This window comes from Rhinoderma darwinii, chromosome 5 (assembly GCF_050947455.1).
Source record: "Rhinoderma darwinii isolate aRhiDar2 chromosome 5, aRhiDar2.hap1, whole genome shotgun sequence".
Taxonomy (NCBI): Eukaryota; Metazoa; Chordata; class Amphibia; order Anura; family Rhinodermatidae; genus Rhinoderma; species Rhinoderma darwinii.
The window spans coordinates 43,629,148-43,652,799 of NC_134691.1; the positions used below are offsets into that span (position 1 = coordinate 43,629,148).

At 41.1% G+C, this 23,652-nt stretch overlaps 1 protein-coding gene across 1 annotated transcript in view; it reads left to right on the forward strand.

Annotated features, from left to right (window-relative positions):
• LOC142652449 (neural-cadherin-like) overlaps positions 1 to 23,652 on the forward strand; it is an 89,031-nt gene that overhangs the window by 5,172 nt on the left and 60,207 nt on the right. Inside the window, exons 2-12 of the mRNA XM_075828087.1 lie at positions 12,047 to 12,241; positions 12,500 to 12,725; positions 13,254 to 13,458; positions 15,259 to 15,370; positions 15,886 to 16,135; positions 17,427 to 17,569; positions 17,667 to 17,839; positions 19,455 to 19,623; positions 20,277 to 20,447; positions 20,541 to 20,713; positions 20,946 to 21,113. Coding sequence (XP_075684202.1) covers positions 12,047 to 12,241; positions 12,500 to 12,725; positions 13,254 to 13,458; positions 15,259 to 15,370; positions 15,886 to 16,135; positions 17,427 to 17,569; positions 17,667 to 17,839; positions 19,455 to 19,623; positions 20,277 to 20,447; positions 20,541 to 20,713; positions 20,946 to 21,113 — 1,985 coding nt within the window. The remainder of the gene's footprint in view (positions 1 to 12,046; positions 12,242 to 12,499; positions 12,726 to 13,253; positions 13,459 to 15,258; positions 15,371 to 15,885; positions 16,136 to 17,426; positions 17,570 to 17,666; positions 17,840 to 19,454; positions 19,624 to 20,276; positions 20,448 to 20,540; positions 20,714 to 20,945; positions 21,114 to 23,652) is intronic.

Consider the following 23,652-nt stretch of genomic DNA (forward strand, 5'->3'; position numbering starts at 1 on the left):
GGCAACAAGGTCAGTTTCTCTGTTAGACATTTGTAATAGATAAGACCTCACCACCTCAATTTCACATGCACGTTTTAGGTGTCTTTAACCCCTTAAGGACACAGCCTGTTTTGGCCTTCAGGACACAGCCAATTTTTTCAAATCTGACATGTTTCACTTTATGTGGTAATAACTCCGGAATGCTTTTACCCAGCCAAGCGATTCTGAGATTGTTTTCTCATGACACATTGGACTTTATGTTACTGGCAAAATTTGCTAGATACATTAAGTATTTAATTGTGAAAAACACCAAAATGTAGCGAAAAATTGCAAAAATTAGCATTTTTCTAAATTTATATGTATCTGCTTGTAAGACAGGCAGTTATACCACACAAAATTGTTGCTAATTAACATCACCCATATGTCTACTTTAGATTGGCATTGTTTTTTGAACATCCTTTTATTTTTCTAGGACGTTACACGGCTTAGAACTTTAGCAGCAATTTCTCACATTTTCAAGAAAATTTCAAAAGGCTATTTTTACAGGGACCAGTTCAGTTATGAAGCGGATTTTAGGGCCTTATATATTAGAAAACCCCGATAAGTCATCACATTTTAAAAACTTTACCCCTCAAGGTATTCAAAACAGCATTTTTCAACTATTTGAAAGTTTTACTAGAGAAACGCAACTCAATATCGATTGCCCAGATTCTGCAGTTTTTAGAAATACCCCACATGTGGCCCTAGTGCACTTATTGACTAAAGCACAGGCCTCAGAAGCAAAGAAACGAGGACCTAGAGGAATTTGGGACCTCCTTTGTATTAGAAAATATTTTAGCACCATGTCAGGTTTCAAAGGCTCTTGCGGTGCCAAAACAGTGGAATTACCCAAAAGTGACCCCCTTTTGGAAACTATACCCCTTGAGGAAATTATTTAGGGGTATAGTGAGCATTTTGACCCTGCAGGTTTTTTGCAGAAATTATTGGAAGTAGGCCGTGAAAATGAAAATCTACATTCTTTCAAAGAAAATGTAGGTTTAGCTAATTTTTCCTAATTTCCACAAGGACTAAAGGAGGAAATGCACCACTACATTTGTAAAGCAATTTCTCCTGAGTAAAACAATACCCCACATGTGGTCATAAATGGCTGTTTGGAAACACGGCAGTGCTTAGAAGGGAAAGAGCGCCATTTGGATTTTGGAGCTCAAATTTAGCAGGAATGGTTTGCGGAGACCACGTCGCATTTGCAAAGCTCCTAAGGGACCAAAACAGTGAAAACACCAAAAAAGTGACTCCATTTAAGAAACTACACCCCTTAAAGAATCCATCTAGGGGTGTAGTGAGCATTTTGAATCCACAGGGGTTTCATAGGTTTTATTAGAATTGGGCAGTGAAGATTAAAAACAATCCTTTTTTTCCAATAAGACGTAGCTTTAGCTCAAAATATTTCGTTTTCTCAACAAATAAAGGAATAAAAGAACCCCAATATTTGTAAAGCAACTTCTCTGGAGTACGGCAATACCCCATTTGTGGTCATAAACTGCTGTTTGTGCACATGGCAAGGATCAGAATAGAAGGAGCGCCATTTGGCTTTTGGAGCACAGATTTTGCTGGATTGGTTTCTTGACACCATGTCACTTTTGCAAAGCTCCTAAGGTACCAGTACAGTGGAAACTCCCCAAAAGTGACTAGATTCACGAAACTACACCCCTTGAGGAATTCATCTAGGGGTGTAGTGAGCATTTTGACACCACAGGTGTTTCATAGATTTTATTAGAATTGGGCAGTGAAAATGTAAAAAAAATCCTTATTCTACAATAATGTAGTTTTAGCTGAACATTTTTCATTTTCTCAACAAATAAATGAAAGAAAGCACCCCAACACTTGTAAAGCAACTTCTCCTGTGTACGGCAATAATACATATGTGGTCATAAACTGCTGTTTGGGCACAGAGTAGGGCTCAGAAGGGAAGGAGCGCCATTTGGAGTACAGATTTTGTTGGATTGGTTTCTGGTCGCTATGTCGCATTTGCAAAGTCCCTGTGGGACCAAAACAGTGGATCCCCTCCAGAAGTGACCCCATTTTGGAAACTACACCCCTCAAGGTATTCACCTAGGGGTGTAGTGAGCATATTAACCCCACAGGTGATTGGCAGAAATTGGTGTGCACTCGATGTTGCAGAGTGAAAATGGGATTTTTTCCATAGATATGCCAATATGTGGCGCCCAGCTTGTGCCACCATAACAAGACAGATCTCTAATTATTATGCTGTGTTTCCCGGTTTTAGAAACACCCTACGTGTGGCCCTAATCTGTTACCTGGACATTCGTCCAGGCTCAGGAGTGAAAGAGTACCATGTAAAATTAAGGCCTTATTTGGCAATTTACAAAGTAGTGGATCAAAATTGCAGGGCTCTAATGTGAAATAATAAAAGAAACTGCTGAGAAGTGACCCCATTTTGGAAACTGCACCCCTCAAGGCATTTATTAAGGGGTATAGTGAGCATTTTCACCCTACAGGCCTTTTCCATGAATGATTGCGCTGCGGAAGGTGCAAAGTAAAAATTTCAATTTTCCCTAGATATGCTATTTTAGTTTCAAATATGTCGTGCCCAGCTTATGCCACTGGAGACACACACCCCAAAAATTGTTAAAAGGGTTCTCCCGGATATGGCGATGCCATTGATGTGGAAGTAAACTGCAGTTTGGGCACACTGTAGGGTTCAGAAGGGAGATAGCGCCATTTGGCCTTTGGAGCGTGGATTTTGCTTGGTAGTAGTTTTGTTTGGAGTCTTACTGGTGTTTCCGTTTATAATGTGGGGGGTACATGTAAGCGGAGTATATAAGGGGCATAGTCAGGTTGTATAATAATGGGGTAAAAAAAACCAATAAAATAATCCATAGCTGTGTGTTACGCTGTGACACAATCCTTTCTGCAGAGGCCGGTGTCGCACTAATAAATGGTCCTTACTTATTCCCCTTTTGGTTCACACTCTGCATCTTTGCAGTTTGAGGAATTTTGCTGGGAAGTGTTGTCCTGGTATAATACGGGCACCCTCGCTTCCAGCAGAGATGTTTGGGCCATACCTTTCCTGGTTCCCTAATTTTAGGGGCCTTGATAATTCACCACTTGAAACAGAAGAAATGTTCCCCTCGGGTCGGCACAACTGCATATTTTTTCTTTCCTGACTTATTGGAGCCTTAACTAATTTTATTGTTTCATAGACGTAGGGGTATGAAGGCTGTTTTTTTTGCGGGACGAGCGGTAGTTTTTATTGGTACCATTTTGGGGTACATGCGACTTTTTGATCACTTATTATCCTTTTTTTTTTGGGAGGCACGGTGACCAAAAAACAGCAATTCTGGCATATTTTTTTAGTTCTTTTTATACAGCGTTCACCACGCGTTATAAATTACATGTTACCTTTATTCTGCGGATCAGTCCGATTCTGGCGATACCTAATTTATAGCACTTTTTTATGTTTTACAACTTTTTGCACAATAAAATAACTTTTGTAAAGAGAATGGATTTTTTCTGACGCCAACTTGTGAGAGCCATAACGGTTTTAATTTTTTCGTCGACGGAGCTGTATGAGGGCTCGTTTTTAACGAGACGAGTTATAGTTTTTATAGGTACCATTTTTGGCTACATGCGACTTCTTTGATCACTTTTTATTTCAATTTTTGGAAGACAAAGTGACCAAAAAATACCAATTATGTCAGTATTTTTTAGTTTTTTTTTTTTACGGCGTTCACTGCGCTGGATAAATAACATAATATTTTTATAGTTACGGTCGCAGCGATACCAAATATATATGGCTTTATTATTTTTTTCAATAATAAATGACTTGATAAGGGAAAAAGGGCGATTGTGTTTTATTTTATTATTTGAAACTTTTATTGTATTTTTTACAACTTTTATTTTTACTTTTTTTACACTTTTTTTTTTACACTATTCTTTAGTCCCACTAGAGGACTTGAAGCTCCAACTGTTTGTTTGATGTTCTAATACATTGCACTACCTATGTAGTGCAATGTATTAGAATTGTCAGTTGTTTACTGACAGCAAGACGATCAGGCTCCGCCTCCGGGCAGGGCCTAATCGGCTTCCGTAATGGCAGATAGGAAGCCATTGTTAGGCCTCCTGTTGCCATAGTAGCAGTCGCTAGCCTTGCCATCGCATGGCATGCTGCCGATTTCATACACACCACTTTGATGCAGCGATTGCATTGGATCGCTGCATTGAAGGGTTTAATTGCAGGAATCGGAGCATTGAACTCCTCACATGCTGCGATCTCTATTGAACGCAGCATATGAGGGCTTAATCGTTAATCGGTCAGATCGGAGGCTAGCTCCGGTCCTGGCCGATACCTCAGGGTGCCAGCTGTAACATACAGCTGTCACCCGGTGGTGATGTCGCTGGCTCAGCTCCTGAGCCAGCTCCATCTATTTCACGTACAGTTACGTGGAATTGCGGGAAAACACCATCTCCCATCAGGTAACTGTACGTGAAAATGCGGGAAGGGGTTAAAAGCAAAATGGCTGAACGCATGTGCTGTTTAGCGGACTGGGTGAGGGACAGAAAAATCAGGTCAGGTGTCTCCCTTAAGTTGACAACTGATGCCCATAGCAACCAATCATATTACAGCTTTTAAAAATTAATAAAAAATTAACCCCTTCGGGATGAAGCCATTTTTTTATTTTTCATTATCGTTTTTCCCTTGCCATAATTTTACAGTGGTAGGAGGGCTTATTTTTTTGCGGGAGGACTTATAGTTTCTATTGGCACCATATAAAAAAAATATATAATTTACTAGAAAACTGAAAAAAAATTCTATGCGGGCTGAAATTGGAAAAAACTGTGATTCCTCCATTGTTTTTTGTGTTTAGTTTTTACGGCTTTCACCGTGCGGTAAAAACGAGAAGTTAATTCTGCGGCTCAATACGACTACGGCGATACCAAATTTATATATATTTTTTAATATTTTACTACTTTTACAAAGAAAAAACTATTTGTAAAAAAAAAACTTTTTTATTTTCTAATCGATTGAGCGGTGTGAAGGCTTATTTTTTTGCAGGACAAGCTGTCGTTTATTGCTACCATTTTTTTGTACATACAAATATTTGATCACTTTTTATTAAATTTGTTTGCAGCGCTAAGTTGACCAAAAAACTGCGATTCTGGCGGTTTCAATTTTCACAGCATTCACCGTGCGAGTTAAATAATGCTATATTGTAATATTTCAGACTTTTACGGATGCAGCGATACCAATTTTGTTCACTTTTTTTTATTTTTTACATTACTTCAGAGGAAAAATTGGAAAAGGTTTTTTTAAACTTTTATTTTTTTTTAAGCCACAGGCAGGGCTTAACAGAGGCAAAGTGAAGGCAGCCCTGGGGGCCTTCATTAGGCCCCTGGGCTACCATGACAACCATCGGCACCCTGTGATCTCGTAGTAGGTGGTGCACGATAAGGTGTCGGAGGGTGTCACCCCTTCTATAAAAAGGCTCAGATGCTGCAGTGGCAAAAGATCGCAGCATTTGAGAGGTTAAACGTCCAGAAACAGCGCGATCGCTGTTCCCAAACGTTAGTCCCGGGCGTCAGCTGTAAAGACAGCTGACACCTGCAGCGTATGGTGTGTGTGAGCACGCTCCATACATTCCCCCCCACACCCGGACATAATAGCATGTCATGGTGCGTGAAGGGGTTAAATCCTGTTGTGAAAGTGAAATCAGTAAATTGATTGGTTGCTATGGCAACACCTACTTTTTTTCTGTATAATTGCTCATGGATTTCATATGAAATCCATTATAAAAATCATATCAAAACTATTAGCACGAATAAACCAACAAATAGTTTAGCTTAGTTTTCTATGGGTCTTTAGAAAATGAAAACTGTGACATAACTGGTTGCTATAGGCAACTCCTCCACTTTTCTTTGCACTAGTTTTGATAAATGTCACCCATTGCATGAAGACTATAAATCTAGCAACATTCTCATTGTGACAATATATATATATGACTACCGTTAAAAATTTGGGGTCACCCAGATAATTTTGTGTTTTCCATATTTATCAAATGAGTTGCAAAATGACTAGAAAATATAGTCAAGACATTGACAAGATTAGAAATAATGATTTTTATTTGAAATAATAATTTTCTCCTTCAAACTTTGCTTTCGTCAAAGAATGCTCCATTTGCAGCAATTACAGCATTGCAGACCTTTGGCATTCTAGCTGTTAATTTGCTGAGGTAATCAGGAGAAATTTCACCCCATGCTTCCAGAAGCCCCTCCCACAAGTTGGATTGGCTTGATGGGCACTTCTTGCGTACCATACGGTCAAGCTGCTCCCACAACAGCTCTATGGGGTTGAGATCTGGTGACTGCGCTGGGCACTCCATTACAGATAGAATACCAGCTGCCTGCTTCTTCCCTAAACAGTTCTTGCATAATTTGGAGGTGTGCTTTGGGTCATTGTCCTGTTGTAGGATGAAATTGGCTCCAATCAAGCACTGTCCACAGGGTATGGCATGGCGTTGCAAAATGGAGTGATAGCCTTCCTTATTCAAAATCCCTTTTACCTTGTTCAAATCTCTCACTTTACCAGCACCAAAGCAACCCCAGACCATCACATTACCTCCACCATGCTTGACAGATGGCGTCAGGCACTCTTCCAGCATCTTTTCAGTTGTTCTGCATCTTGTTCCCTCTATGGCACTGGAGCAGAAGTGCATACCCAATGCTTCAACCAGCATGATTTGGGGGAAGATTTCCCTGCAGATTCTGGGTCGAATTTGCTATGGAATTTTCCACAGAAAATCCGACCCGTGTGGATGTACCATAAGGACACAGCCTATTTTGGCCTTCAAGGCAAAACATGTTTTTTTCCATCTTCCATCGTTTTTTCAATCTTTGTTTTTTCCATCGTCACATTCCAAGGCCCAAATTTTTTTTTTTTTTCCGTTGACATAGCCACACGAGTGCTTATTTTTTGTTGTAGAATTGTACTTTTTGATGCCACCATTTTAGGTCACATATAATGTCTTGTTTAACTTTTATAAAAAAAAATGTAGGGGTGTAAAAATATAAAAGATTATGCGTTGTTTTTTGGAGTTCCGTTTTTACAGCATTTACCAGGAGGTATAAATGACATATTAACCCCTTACCACTCATTGGACTTATTATTAGGTCATGGTAAGTGCATCATTCTCGCTCCATGACCAAATAGTACGTCACGGGAGGATCGGCCATTTCGGCCGTCCTCCCGGCACATACAGGAGCTGTGACAACTGCTGTCTCGTACAGCAGTTGCCGCAGCTCCTTTAGCAGGGATCGATCGTGGTGTCCCCACTGATTAACCCCTTAGAAGCTGCGTTAAATAGCTATTACGGCTTCTCAGGGGTTAAACCACCATCGACGTCTGCTACATGATAGCGGGTGGCGATGGTTGCTATGGCAACCATAGGCATAATAATAATAATAGTAATAATAATAATCACTTTTGAGGGGTTTTTCCTGTACTGGTTTCTCAGAAGCTCTACAAATGCGACATGAAGCACAGAAACAAATCCAGCAAAATCGACATGCCAAATAGCGCTCCTGCCTTTCTGAGCCCTGCCGTTCGTCCAACCATCAGTTTATGACCACATATTGGGGATTGCTGTAATCGGGAGAAATTGCTTTACAAATTTTTGGCTGCTTTTTCTCCTTTGATTTTCAATTGCACAGCCTAATTCCACAAAATGCAGCACAAAACCTGTGAGGTCTAAATGCCCACTATACCCCTCGATAAGTTCCTTGAGGGGTGTAGTTTGCCAAATAGGGTCACCTTTGGGTGGTTTCCACTGTTTTGGCACCACAAGACCTCTTCAAACCGAACATAGTGTCTAATTAAAAGGAGGCCTCAAAATCCACTAGGTGCTCCTTTGCTTCGGAGGCCTGTGCTTCAGTCCATTACCACACTAGGGCCACATGTAGGATATTTCTCAAAACTGAAGAATCTGGGCAATAAATATTGAGTTGCGATTCTCTGGTAAAACTTTCTGTTTTACAGAAAAAAATGGAATAAAAAGTATTATCTATCAAAAAAATTAAATTTGTACATTTTTGTAAATCTACTTTGCTTTAAATTCCTGTGAAACACCTAAAGGGTTAATCAACTTTCTAAATGCTGTTTTGAATACTTTCAGGGGTCTAGTTTCTAAAATTGGGTGTTTTATGGGGCTTTCTAATATATAGGCTCCTCATAGCCACTTCAGAACTGAACTGGTACCTAAAAAAAAAGAGGCTTTTGAAATTTTATTCAAAAAATGAGAAATTGCTGCTTATGTTCTAAGCTTTGTAACGTCCTAGAAAAATAAAAGAATGTTCAAAAAATGATGCCAACATAAAGTAGACATATGGGAAATGCAAACTAGTAACTATTTTGGGTGATATAACACTCTGTCTTACAAGAAGATGCATTTAAATTCAGAAAAATCCTATTTATTTAAAATTTTCTCAAAATTTTGTTATTTTTCACAAATAAATACTGAATATATCGAACAAATTTTACCACTAACATAAAGCCCAGTGTTTCATAAGAAAATAATCTCAGAATCGCTTGGATAGTTTAAAGAATTCCAAAATTATTACCACATAAAGTGAAATATGTCAGATTTGAAAAATGAGGCTCTGTCACCACATTATAAGTGCCCTATCTCCCACATAAAGAGATGGGCACTATAATGTGGGTGACAGCAGAGCTTTTTATTTAGAAAAACGATCTATTTTGACCACGTTAGGAGCGATTTTAGATTTATGCTAATTCGTTTCTTAATGCCCAAGTGGGAGTGTTTTTACTTTAGACCAAGTGGGCGTTGTATAGAGGAGTGTATGACGCTGACCAACCAGTGACCAATCAGCGTCATACACTTCTCCCCATTCATTTAGTCAGCGGATAGTGACACTGCGTTGTTCACTATGTGCTGTCTTATACTGACATATTAACGTTACTGAAGTGTTTAGACAGTGAATAGACATTCCTTCCAGCCAGGACGGGATGTCTATTCACAATCCCGGCACTTCCGTAACGTTTCTGTGGTACTTACAGCAGAGCAAAGCATAATCTCGCTGTAAACTGTCATTTACAGCGTAATCTCGCGAGATTACGCTTGCTCTGCTGTAATTACCATAGAAACGATAACGAAGTGTCGGGATTGTGAATAGACATCCCGTCCTGGCTGGAAGGAATATCTATTCACTGTCTAAACACTTCAGTAACGTTAATATGTCAGTATAAGACAGCACATAGTGAGTAACGCAGTGTCACTATGCGCTGACTAAATTAATGGAGAGAAGTGCATGACGCTGATTGGTCACTGATTGGTCAGCATCATACACTCCTCTGTACAACGCCCACTTGCTATTGAGCGGCATCTGAGGGGTTAAACGGGTGAGATCGATATTAATGTTGATCTCACCCATTAGAGCAGGGATGCTCCCAGACCTCAGCTACCTCTGGTAGCTGAGAGCAAGGAGATTTAACGGCTCCCTGCTCTATTTATTTATTCTGATGCAGCGCCGTAAAAACGCAATTGCATCGGAATAAAGCTCGTTAGTGGCCGCCATAAAAACACTAATGGGCGGTCACTAACGGGTTAAGGGTTCCATCGTTTTGACGGAATCAATACCGTAGTCGACTGCGCTATTCATTCTGCCACAACTACGGAACCCTTAAACAACGGTGATAAATGGAAAACCATTTGCACCGGATCCGTCACCATTGAAATCAATGGTGATGCAAACGGAAACCTATGGTTTCTGTTCGTTTCAGTTTGGATTTCGTTCATGGGTTCCCCTGACGTAAAGCTCAGACGGAACCCATGAACGAAGTCCCAACGCACATGTGAACGAAGCCTTAATATGTTCAATATATTTCTCTTGAATTATATACACAAATGTATTTACATAAATATACACAGCTGTAGCTTGCGTCCGCATTACTGAACATGCGGCCCGTAGTCATAGCAAGAAACGCGCTTTGACTTTTTTTTAAAACAATTTGATGTCCCCACATTTGAAGTTTTAACATGTCTCCTAAGTGTATCCGGAGCCCTGATGGCAGTGTATTGACAATGGATCTGCCTTTAGGGAAGGTCTGACAACATAGTTCAAGGTTATTTGATTTGTGCAACTATTTATAAAGCTCTTCACAAGGGGTGAACACCACAGGGCACTAGTATTGGTTTATTTCATAATACAAATAAATTAAAATGGATTTTTGACACTGTTTTTCATCTGCATCGAGAACTTGTATTACTATTCTAATTAATCTAGCTGCTAACTCTGCTATATAAACAGATTACTCAGCGTTTACTCACAAAGGTTAAATATAATGTAAAAAGTATACATGTCAGAAGTTTACATTGATGGGACCCCCACTCATCATGAAAGGGCTCTTTTAACTTTCAGAGCCAAATGTTGATGGGGCCCCCATACAAGTGAAGGAACTGTAATATATATATGTATATATATATATATATATATATATATATATAAAAAAATCATTTAGGGAAGAATACTCCTGCCATGCCTCCAATTCTTCTGCATAATCTGTAGTTTTATAAACTGTGGACTTCAGACTGCTTTTCTAATTGAGTCCATTACTTGTATGTGATTCAACAGTGAAAGGGTTGCCCACTTTGGAAAATCCCTTTTTATTAGAAGGGACCGATGCCTATAAGCTGATCACAGGGTGTCCTGATTCTGGTACCCTCCGTGATTGACTATAATCTTTGGAAGAACAAAGCAGCAAGTTTTCAATTCCCCTGCAGCGGCACCACAGGGCAAATTAGTAAAAAAAAAATAGAAAATATTGTACCATCACAGGCATTCGTAGGTGCAGGGTAGCTGGTTTGACTCGCGGTTAGCAATACTTCAAAGTTGCATTGGCAGATGCCACTGCCTTCAGAGCGGAGATTTTTCTACAATTGTATTGTGTGGTATTTTGCACTTTTCTTGTGTTTATTAATTTATGTTCTGTTCATGGGCGAAATGTTGTTTTGTCGCAGCTGGCGGTTTGGTAAGGTGAATTACCTACATGCCCACCTATGTCGGTAGGCCGGCATACGTGTGTTTACCTTAAAAAATGTTAAATTATATTTATGTTTATAATAAAAGCTGTGGCCGACCCCGAGTCAACCCACGTTAAAGGAACGTTCATGTTGTCCTGTGTCAATTTACTATTAGGCTATCCCTAGCTATGTTATCTAAGGGTTATGGTATACATGCAGTCAAAGCATTACACAGTTCCCATTGCAGTTAATTGACTGTCCATGTAATGCATGGATATACTACTACGTCCTCCAGACGGGGAGACACCCTTTCTAGTGGCTTTCCGTTCTGACTAATGGTTAAGGTTTCTATCTATTAACAAAGAATTCTCTGGATTCACACAGTGTTCTGCTGCATTTTTCGTGACATTTTCATAGCGGTTTTTTTTTGGTCAAAACCGCTGGATAAGACTCGCAAGGGATCATACAGACTTGTTCGTTTCTGCCGAGAGCTGAAGAGTGACTGAGAGCGGGCCCATGCGCGCACAGCTCCGAGCTGCGCGTGCGCACTCTCCTCTCTCCAGCTCTTGCTGTAGCCCTGTCCGTAGCGGATTGGACAGTGTCACAGCGATGTTACACACCCCCTTGCCAATTACACGTCCCATTGACAGTTCATGGGGTTATTTAAATATCTGGCGCCAATATCTAAATAACGGAGGAGGGTAGGGAATAAAATTTAAAGTGCCCTAGGGTTTGTGCAGCCCCGCCTAATACATGCTGCACTCAGCTGCACATGTATGGGCAGGTGAAAAGTTCTCTATAAACCAGCCTGTCTGGCATCGACAATCATGCTACGTGACCTACATACCTTGAATACCTTTACCTGTGATTCCATAGGTTGGTGAGAAAACATTATTAGTATTAAATGCTTATAAATAGTCCAGTGATACAAGACCTAATACAGTTCAGGGGTAATTTCTTTCTTTATACTTATTTCTTCTTGAAATGAATTTGTGTTGATTTCTCGTTTGCAGATGGTGACTGGTACTTGTGCCACATAACAATTGTTGTTCCAAGAGAGGAGAGCTTGGAGTGGACCATGTACCCATTCCCTTACTTGGCTTGTGTGGACCGTGAATCACCAATGGGCACTTTTGTATACCAGCTGTTAGCCCATTACTACAATGACGAGAGCTCCGGGGGTGGCATATCTTACCATCTCATGGAAGGTAGAATTAACTTGTATCATGAACAAGCACAGTGCAAAATTATTACATTTACATATACAGTATCTGTTACTTTATATTGGCAAACATTATGCTGGTATCTTTACTGCATTCTCCCTATAGGAAATTTTACGCCTGGATTAAATTTAAGGGCATTTCTACTTGAAATATAAAAAAAACCATATGTAAATATAAGTCCTTCTCTGTTAAGTTATTGCAAATTGTATTTCACAGTATTCTGACTTTTTACATTGCTCGAAGGTGCCGACCAACGCTTTGAGGTGAATAAAGATACTGGAATTATAAGTACAACTGGTTTACCATTGACTTGGAACAAAGAATATGCCCTTACAGTTCAGGCCACTGACAAACATGGGAAAAAGAGTCCTTACGCTTCTATCTCCATCCTGGTTGGATTACGGCCGCCACAGTTTACCAATATGACGTACAGTCTCTTTGTCCCGGAAAATACAGCCATTGGGGAGAAGTAAGTAGAAATCCCACTTGTATAAACATTTGTTTTAGGGCAGTGTTCCCCAACCTGTGACTCAGGAGCCCCCTTTGCGTGGCTTTTCATCTGTTAGCAGCCATGGAAACTATTGTGCATTAGTAGAACCAAGGGTGTCATAGTGTTACTGAACCTTGGCATTAGGATGGACACCATATCATTGGCAATGAACACCTGGTAAGAGCCATATTATTTGGTCATATTCAGAAGTGGAGAAAAGAAAACCTGGACCACTTGCTATAATTGAACTATTGCGGCTCAACAAAATTGAAAAATGTACGAACATGAGGTTCCTAGTTTACATTTTGATCAAATTGTATAAGCCCACATGGCGCTTCACGATGATCTCTTTTAAATGGGTCCCTACTCTCTGAAGTGCAGTATCGCATGGCAACCAGTGCTGCTGCAACACAGTACCGTAGAGGGGGCAACCCAGGGGGCAGATTACTAATACAAGATAGTTTTGCTAAATGAATTGATTAAATTAGAGGTTTTTTTTTCTTGTAGAATGGCAGTAGTGGAAGCGGTTTCTTTTCAAGGCAAATCCATCACCTACACCTTACTGATGAATCCAAGTGGCCTGTTCAGCATTAACCAAGAGAGCGGCGAGCTAAGCCTGACCCATACTGTGGATTATGAGAGTGAACATCATCTTTATCACTTGTTGGTGAAATCTCTGGAGGCAGAAAGCGGACTCAACAGTGTCACTGAGGTACCAGGCCGATCAGGGCCAAATTATCATTGGGTTAACCAAAGACATTGCTCCAGGTGTCTAGGGGTCTCTAATCGGGGCAGGTAGATGTGAGCTGCCGGAGCCCATAGCATGTTGTTACCATCAGTGCGCCTGGGTATTCAAACACTCTCTACCCAACCATCCTAAGAGTCAGAGGTTCGGCAGCAAATTATATAATAATATAAGGCATCTACAATCAGATTCACTGCCAGACATTTTCTTGTATAGCTCTGAGTCTCAAACATTACCAAACACAAAGATGTGTACCACACTTGTAATAATTATTGCTTGTTTTATTGGCTGCATATTTGCCAACCTCTTAGCCGCTCTAGGGATATCTTTAGCAAAGAATTAGTGCTTCAGTTCTAGGGGCATTGCTAGCGGTCAGCCTGTATTATAGCCCTCACTGTCTTGTGTTCAGAGGTATAAGCCAATGATAACTGCAGACCCTAAACACTTCCCCTATCAACTCAGCATTGGCAAATAGACCCTACGCGTCTCTTATGTGCAAAGTGTCATCAGGGGTCTCACTTGCACATTTAGTATAACAACTTATGGTTAGATCGATATGCCGTTGGGCAGCATCTCTGCGCCCAGCGTTGATAACCGCTGTTCTCATCCCTACATGATAATTGTTCTCATCCCTACAAGAAATATGTCCCGCACAAAGGTTATTTCGGGTACAATACAAACAACTTTTTTTTTGCTTCCTCACTCTGCAAATGGTCTTATAAACTTCTGGATCTTTCTTTTTGTCCATTGAGGACATCGTGCCCGAACATTCTGACTGCAGTGTAGAATCCTACTACCTACTTTTTTTTACAGAGATCTTCTGGTATGTTGGGGCTTGGCAAAAGGAAATAGGGTGCACATTCTGTAATTACAATTGGTTAAAGGAATTCCTCAAATGCTCCCAAAAGAATACAATTATATAATCTCCTTCTGATATACCTGTAGATTCCACACATACCTTCTTGCTTTCCTTCTTTTGCCTCTTAACAAAGAAAAAAATGAAAAAGGGATGCAATGCATGGGACAATATCTACATACAACACAAAGTGAAAAAAATTCTCAAAACCAATTCCAATAACTTGTTCATTTGTTGCGGATGTGCAAGAGGGGCAACTTTTTCTGTAGCTGGTGACAACCAAGTCAACGGTACATGCATTCTCAAAAATGAATTACAGAGTAGATCATTGGATGAACCCAAGAGAATTGATATAGAAAATTTTAATTTGGTATTGTGTAATCTGACAGGAATGCTGCACCATAAGAACATTTTGGGACAATATACAATATCAAGTTACCTCTTTAACCATTTATCATGTTGTCAAAATTGTAAAACGGTACTTAACTTGTGTATTATATCATTGTTGTGGTCTTTATTTATCTACATATTTCGTGCTCATTTTGTCAAATATCGGGATTAAACAAAAAAACAACATCTAATTAGATTTGACATAGGCCAGATTAACATAGTTTAGTGCAATTTTGATGTGTTTTCTTTAGCCCAGTCAGGAGTGGATTCTAATAAAAGCTACAAAGGAAGGTCTTACATTTGACCACTTTTTTGTATCCTGTCTTTAGTTTAGACTAAAAAAAGTCACATCAATAGCGTAACTGGCATAAGTGGCCTAAAGGAAGTCAGACTGTAAAAGGGAATGTCCAAGGGTTTGCTATGACTATGCAATTGTTGAGTGAGTAGTTAACACTCTATAGTGATTTTTAGAGTCTTTAGATTGTCTTATACTTTTGTCTTGTAATTATTATTATACCCAGGTCATGATTCACATCATTGATGACAATGACTGCTCTCCTGAGTTCCATAAGTCTATTTACAGCCAGGACGGCATTTTAGAAAATATTCCTGTGGGCACATCCATCTTACAAGGTGCTGTGTTTTTATTTTTGTTCCCTACAGCTTGAATTTCTCTTCCTGCTCTGTACAACAGTTGGCAGTAATTCATGAAATATCCTATTCCTTTAATCGTAGATTTACCCTTTGTGAACCTACCAGAATATAATATAGCCAATCTCTAATATAACTATGTAATATGTGACTGGTTACAATTAGGGTTGGGATGAGGGGCAATCAAAGTAGGTGGTCCTCTAGTGCGCCATTAAGGACAATGTTCTGCCTTTAAACTTTTTGCCAATCACAGTTTTACCTGTATAAAGAAGATAGCTGGGTATTAGGGGAAAAAGGGTGCCCTATCTAACAATTAAATGAATGATTGTCTGTCCAACAACTATCATCCTGAACTTCAGGGACCGAGGGGGACGGTGCATTCAGAATCCACCGTCATGGGCACCAACAGAGATTGTTCCGCACCAGGTTTCAATGGTTTATTATGCATTTGTATGTACTGTAAGTCCATAACAGCTATCGTTCTGTTTGTATATTAGTTACAGCACAGGACTGTGACTCTGGAAGCAATGCGGAGATTTCTTACTTCACCCAGAGCTCAGAATTCTCCATCACATCACAAGGAGTCATACTGTCCAGCCAGAGACTAGACTACGAGCAAGCCAACCACATGTATGAGTTTGTGGTAATAGCTGTAGACAAAGGAAACCCTCCTCGTACAGGAACAGCTTCTGTGCGTCTACGGATGTCCAACATAAATGACGAAGCCCCTGTTTTCTCCAAAACTGTGTAAGAATCTTAATATACCACCAGCTAATATATCAGTGTAGTACATAGTATCAGCACATAGATATTGTGGAATCCTGTGATCCCTGCATATTTATGGTGTCAGTCTTACGGCAGACTGCATGAATTTATCTGTTCTCAGGGACTTTAAAGGGGTACTCCACTTTAGACAATCCCTACTTGTTAGCAGGGTCCCTTGACAATAAGCTGATCACAAAGTTTCACCCTGCTGGGACCCCCAGCGATCAGCTGGAATCTGGGAGGAAATCTGGCAATAAGTGTTCAATTTCCCTGCCGCACCATCACAGAGGAAGCTAAGCATTACATAGTGCCCGTTCAAATTAATGGGTTTTCTGTGCAATACAGGACAGGACAGGTCCCCCAGAATGAAATACACTCTATGCAACCGCTCTTCATTCTGGCCAAGAGATGAGGATCCTGAACAGAAGACCCTCCACTATTAACTCAGAACTTCCTAATAGGGTATAGAAAAATGGGTTTTCTCAGCTGGACAACCCCTTTAAAGTACAAATCCAGTCAAAATGATCTTCTGATATGTCAAAGATACATGTGAGAAAATGTTATTTGATTAAGTTTGTGATCTGGGACCACCACTTATTTCCAGAACAAAAGCACTCTATAGGGAACTTTTACACCTTTGGCCCCCACAGAGACTTCCAGCTCTGTCAGATCTTCAGTTACAGAGAGCTTTTGTTCCTGGAACTAATGTGCTTTTCTGATTTGTGTCTATGACATAGCTGAACATCATTTTAAAGAGGTCGTCCCATGAAGACAATCTCTGTCCATATGACCTATTAGTGCCCCATTTGGGACTCCCGTTTGTGAGCCAGAATGGAGAGCCGCTCTGGCAGACCGGGCCATCCATTGATGTGATGTCACCATATACAACAAGTTCTTCTTTTGTGTAATAGTGGCAACTATGTGTGTTTGGTGTATTTAATGTATTTGATGATATGAATCCACACAAAGTCTTCATGACAACGACTACACGTGACAGACATCAGAGCAGGAGACGTCATCAGAGTGTCTCAGTAGTACAGTCTGAGGTTTTGGACCTGTTACCTTGAGTGATTATACCTCAACATAGAAGTTATTATATAATAAAATATTAACTCATGGTTTTCAAATTTTGAATGTACACAACAGCCTTTTTTTTTTGTTCTTTTCTATTAGGAAGTAGTTATTTTTGTTGAATTTTATGTAAATATTTCTTGGTACTTGATTCTGTCTAGGATATGGTGATCATGATCAATGTCTATGTCATCATTTCTAGATATAACACTTTCTTGTCAGAGGATGCTGGACCAAACACCTTGGTGGCCACAGTCCATGCCAAGGATCCTGATGGTGACAGCGTATCATACTTTATTGTTGAAGGAAATGAAGAGGGAAACTTTGACCTGGACAGCCAGAAAGGTAGTCAACTAGACAGCTTCTTAGCAAATGAACAAAAAAGAATACTGTTTACTGTTAAAAGTAATTCTTGTTACCTATTATTCAATGTGTCCTGAAGGTATCTTAAAACTTCGTAGAACACCACTGCCAAGGTTGCTGGGAACTCAGTATATACTGAACATCTCCGCAGTTGATGATAATTCATCCGGTGGACTTTCAACTTTGAGCAGCTACACTCAAGTAATTGTAGGGATAAATGATGTTAATAACAACAAGCCAATCTTTAGAGAGGTGAGCAAAACATGCTAGATGTGTATTCTTATGGTGAAAAGTCACTTGTGTGTTCTAAAACTGTCTGTACACATAACAAAACTGTAGAATACCATTGAACAAAGTTCAGTAATACAACAATCCTGGTTGTGAACACTTGAGATTGAAATCCGGCATACCTAGTCTGTCTTTCCACCAACAACTTTCTTTTAATGAAGGTCCACATATGTTTGAGATCATCGTCCGATCCTACCTTAACCCCTTCGCGCACCCAGATGTGTCATTACGTCCGGTTGCGGGGGGTGATGTTCGGAGTGCGCTCACATATACTGCGGGTGTTGGCTGTATTTTACAGCGGACACCCAGGACTAACAGCCAGGAGCAGCGATTGCGCTGTTCCTGGCTGTTCAAACCCTCAAATGCTGCGGTCAATCGCGACCACAGCATCTGAGGCGTTGAAACTAGGGCGGCGGCCCCCTCCGACAGATCATCGCCCTCCCCCATAACGATATCGGGGGGTGACGACGGTTGTCATGGCAGCCCAGGGGCCTTATGAAGGCCCCCAGGGCTGCCTTCACTCTGCCTCTACTAAGCCCTGCCCGTTGCTAAGCCTCTAAAAATTACGATATACTGCAATACGTTAGTATTGCAGTGTATTGTACCAGCGATCTAACGATCGCTGGTTCAAGTCCCCTACGGTGGCTAATAAAGTGTGTGAAAAAATTATATTAAAAGTTCAAAAACCCCCCTTTTCCCACTAAAGTAATGTAAAAAATAAAAAAAGTAAACAAAATTGGCATCGCTGCGTCCGTAAAAGTCTGAACTATTACAATATAGCGTTATTTAGCGTGCATGGGGAATGGCATAAAAACCTGTAAACTGCCAAAATCGTTGTTTTTTGGTCAACTTAAAAAATGTAATAAGAAGTGATCAAAAAATTCTACGTAACAAAAAATAGTACCGATAAAAACTACAGCTCGTCCTGCAAAAAATAAGCCCTCACACCGCTCGATCGGTAGAAAAATTAAAAAGTTATGGCTCTCAGAATGTGGCGACACAAAACATTTATTTATTTTTAACAAAAAGTTTTCTATCAATAAAAGTAGTAAAATATAAAAAAAACTATATAAATTTAATATCAACGTAATCGTATTGAGCCACAGAATGAAGATAAGTTGATGTTTTTACCACACGGTGAAATCTGTAAAAACGAAACCCAAAAAACTATTGAGGAATCAAAGTTTTTTTGAACTTCAGCCTGCAAAGAATTTTTTTTTTCAGTTTCCCAGTACATTATATGAAACAAAAAATGGTACCAAAAGAAATTACAACTCCCCCTGCAAAAAAAAAATAAGCCCTCATACCACTCTATTGACGGAAAAATAAAGAAGTTATGGCTATTGGAATGCGGGGAATGAAAAACAAAAATAAAAAAATGGCGCAGTCCCGTAGCAAGTACTTCTGGCTTTTATCTGAAGTGTAAGGCCGGATGAAGACTAAAAGGTTGCACGTTTTGTCGAATTGACTTTGTTTCTAATCCTATAGGAGATATGTGTGCTTGTGGCCTCCATCCTCTCATAGAAAACAACTCAAAAACTTAAAGGTCTTCTTTTACAATTTTTTTCTGCATCCATAGTGTTTTCAATATAGTGAGAATTCATGGGTTTTGGAGAACCAGCCTTCTGGTACATTTGTCCTACAAGTAGAAGCTCATGATGCCGATACTGGTTTGAATGGAGAAGTGAAGTATGGATTAATGCATAGAGAAGGTGCAAGCCCAGCATTTACTATTGGTGCTTATACAGGTAAAGTTTACTCATGTTTGATATCAATTAAAAAAAATAATATTAAAAAATAAGGAGTATTCCAACCTCAGGTTATGTAATGCAAGAAATAACGGAAATTACTCCTTGACATCATGATTACGTAACTAATTATTACATATTGTGGATTTTAATATAATGGTTTATTAACACTGTTTATACAAGGAAGGAAATGTATAGATCCTATAGACTGTATGCAATTTGTGCAGACAAGTTACATTCCTAAAGAGACCTGTCACCTCTCCTGACATGTCTACTTAAGTAATTATTTGTATTCCCAGTTAATAATAATTTCTTAAAACTGCGTTTTACCAATCCTCTTTTATTCCTCCTAGAAATGTATGAATAAATTGACACCTGGGTGTTACCATTTCCCTTGTCATTAGGGTGTGTCCCTACATACTCTGACTCTATCAACACTGATTGGACAGTGTCATACTGTGTAGGGACACACCCTCAATTGGTGATACCAAGTTGTCAATTTATTTATAAATTTCTAGGAGGACTAACAGAGGAATGGCACAGAAAAGATGCTCCAGAATTGTTGTTTAGTAGGGAATACAATTATTTACTAAAACAGACATGTCAGGAGAGGTAATAGGTCCTTTTTAAACTGCATGTCTTTGTGTATCTAGGTGTGATCACTACCGCTCAGAGCTTTGACCGGGAGAAGCAACAGGAGTATACCATATCGGTGACTGCCACAGACCAAGCTGAAGTACCCTTGATTAGCGTTTGTCAAATTACTATTTCTGTGGCTGATATCAATGATAATGACCCCAAATTTGAGAACAGTCGTTACCAATGTGAGTGGACTCCACACTTCAACAATGGCTGATGGCATAGGTCTTACCAGTCAGATCTCATCCGTACATCCTTTTCATTTTTCTTCTTTCTAGATTTCCTGCGTGAAGATACACCCGTCGGTACAAGCTTCCTTCGTGTTGCTGCCCTAGATGACGACCAAGGAGTCAATGCTACCATTACATACACAATATTAGAACAGCAGCCAGAGTATTTCCAGATCGACCCCAACACTGGATGGGTTTATGTCAACTATCCAAAATCCCAGGTAACTACTTCATTAAAGTGGTTGTATTAGTTTAGAAAGTCTGCTGTTTTTGTAGGTCAACGCCACTCTTGTCCATGGGTTGCGTCTGGTATGGAAGCTCATCCCCACTCGAATGGACCTCAGCTGAACTTGATGGACTTGTGTCTTTTTTTGACCTACTAACTTTGAACTGTAAATAATTTATAGACTTTTACAAAAGTAAATAAACATATACAATTCTAATTTTTACTAGATCTCTTGTATCACTCGACACATCATTGCTACAGATGGAGGCAACCGAAGCTCTAGTGTGGAGCTTTCAGTGACCATTACTAATGTTCTCAACCAGCCACCTCAGTGGGAACAGACAAGATATTGGGTCTCCATTTCTGAAAATATTACACGTGATTCAAACATTGTGGTATGTAGTGATCCAACTTGTGTTTACTTCTGTAGTTGTGCCATAGGTAGGGGCGTAACTAGGAAAGACTGGGCCCCATAGCAAACTTTTGACTGGGGCCTCCCTCCCCTGGGTGTCACACAACCCCCCCCCCCTTGTAGATAGTGCCTTTTTTACAGCCCCCCCCTCTGTAGATAGCGCCATACAGTCCCCCCTGTAGATAACGCTATACAGCCCCCTCTGTAGATATCTACAAAGGGGGCTGTATGGCGTTATCTACAGGGGGACTGTATGGCGTTATCTACAGGGGGTCTTTATGGCGTTATCTACAGGTGGGGCTGTATGGCGTTATTTACAGGGGGGACTGTATGGCGTTATCTACAGGGGGACTGTATGGCGTTATCTACAGGGGGGACTGTATGGCGTTATCTACAGGGGGACTGTATGGCGTTATCTACAGGGGGGACTGTATGGAGTTATCTACAGGGAGGACTGTATGGCATTATCTACAGGGGGGACTGTATGGCGTTATCTACAGGGGGACTGTATGGTGTTATCTACAGGGGGGACTGTATGGCGTTATCTACAGGGGGGACTGTATGGCGTTATCTACAGAGGGGGCTGTATGGCGTTATCTACAGGGGGGCTGTATGGTGTTATCTACAGGGGGACTGTATGGCGCTATCTACAGGGGGACTGTATGGCGTTCCCTACAGGGGGTCTGTAGGGAACGCCATACAGCCCCCCTGTAGGGAACGCCATACAGCCCCCCCCTGTAGGGAACGCCATACAGCCCCCCCTGTAGGGAACAACATACAGCCCCCCTGTAGATAACGCCATACAGTCCCCCCTGTAGATAACGCCACAGTCCCCCCTGTAGATAACGCCATACAGTCCCCCCCTGTAGGGAACGCCTTACAGCCCCCCCTGTAGGGAATGACATACAGTCCCCCCTGTAGATAACGCCATACAGCCCCCCCTGTAGGGAACACCATACAGCCCCCCCTGTAGGGAACGCCATACAGCCCCCCCTGTAGGGAACGCCATACAGCCCCCCTGTAGGGAACGCCATACAGCCCCCCCTGTAGGGAGCGCTATACAGCCACCCCCCTGTAGGGAACGCCATACAGCGTCCCCAACCCCCCAAAAAAATGCGACCTACAGTGTGAAAAGACAAAAGACATGTATCCCCTATCCACAGGACAGAGGATACATGTGTGATCTATGGCAGCGATAGGGAGAACGGGGGACTGAAAGTCCCCTGAAGTTCTCCATGACTCACCTCTGACTTCCGGCGTCTGTGTCGGCAGCTCAATAAAAATGAAAGGAGCGCTGGTCACGCATGCGCACAAGCGCGACCGGCGCTCCATTCATTTCTACGGAGCTGCCGACACAGACCCCGGAAGTCCGAGGTTTGTGATGGAGAACTTCGGGGGACTTTCAGTCCCCCGTTCTCCTTATCGCTGCCAGCGATCACACATGTATCCCCTGTCCTGTGGATATCCTGTGGATAGGGGATACATGTCTTTTGTTTAATGGCAGAGCGGGGAGATACCTCCCTGCTCTGCCGTAGTGTTCAGTGGCGTCCCGCTGTACTAGCCATAGCGGCAGCTAGCGGAGCCTCCGGCCATGGTGGGGGCCCGTGCTGGCGGGCGACACGGGCCCCTCATGCTGCGGGCCCCGTAGCAGCCGCTGCGGCGGTAGTTATGCTACTGGCCATAGGCTTGTGTCAACATGAAAATTAGGGCACCTAATATATAGCACTTATTTTGAAAAGATGTAGCAAAATGTAGGTTCCATGTATCACCACATGACCCTCATTCACCTACACACACCACCACAAATGTACAATATTTTTCTTAGAGTCTTTAACCCCTTCCCAACATTTGACGTATGGCTACGTCATAGCCGGGTAGGGGAAGTATGGAACGTGCTCACGGAGAGAGCCCGCTTCATACGATGCGGGTGCCGGCTGTATGGTACAGCCGTCACTTCACAGTAACAAGCTGGATCGCGCTAGTTTAACCCATTAAATGCCGCAGTTAATAGCGTCCGCGGCATTTAAATCGTTAGAAAGAGGGGGACGACCCCCTCTAGCAGCTCATTGCGCCCCCTGCAATGCAATCACGGGGTGGCGATGGTTTATACGGCAGCCTGGGGGCCTAATAAAGGCCCCCAGGTCCACCATCTTTGTGCTTAATAGAAGCCTGTCAGAAAGACGATATACTGCAATACCTTAGTATTGCAGTATATAGTGCAAGCGATCTAACGATCGCTGGCTGAAGTCCCCTAGGGGGACGAATAAAAAAAGTAAAAATTAGTAAAATAAAGTTTTTTTAATGTAAAAATAAATTACAAATATTAAAAGTTCAAAAAACCCCCCTTTTCCCATTTTCTCCCTAGAGCATTGTAAAAAATGAATAAACAAAATTGGTATCGCCGCATCCGTAAGTCTGAACTATTACAATATATCATTATTTAACCCGCACGGTGTACGCCGTAAAAAAGTCATCTCCCACAAAAAATGTTATAAAAAGTGATCAAAACCTCGCATGTACCC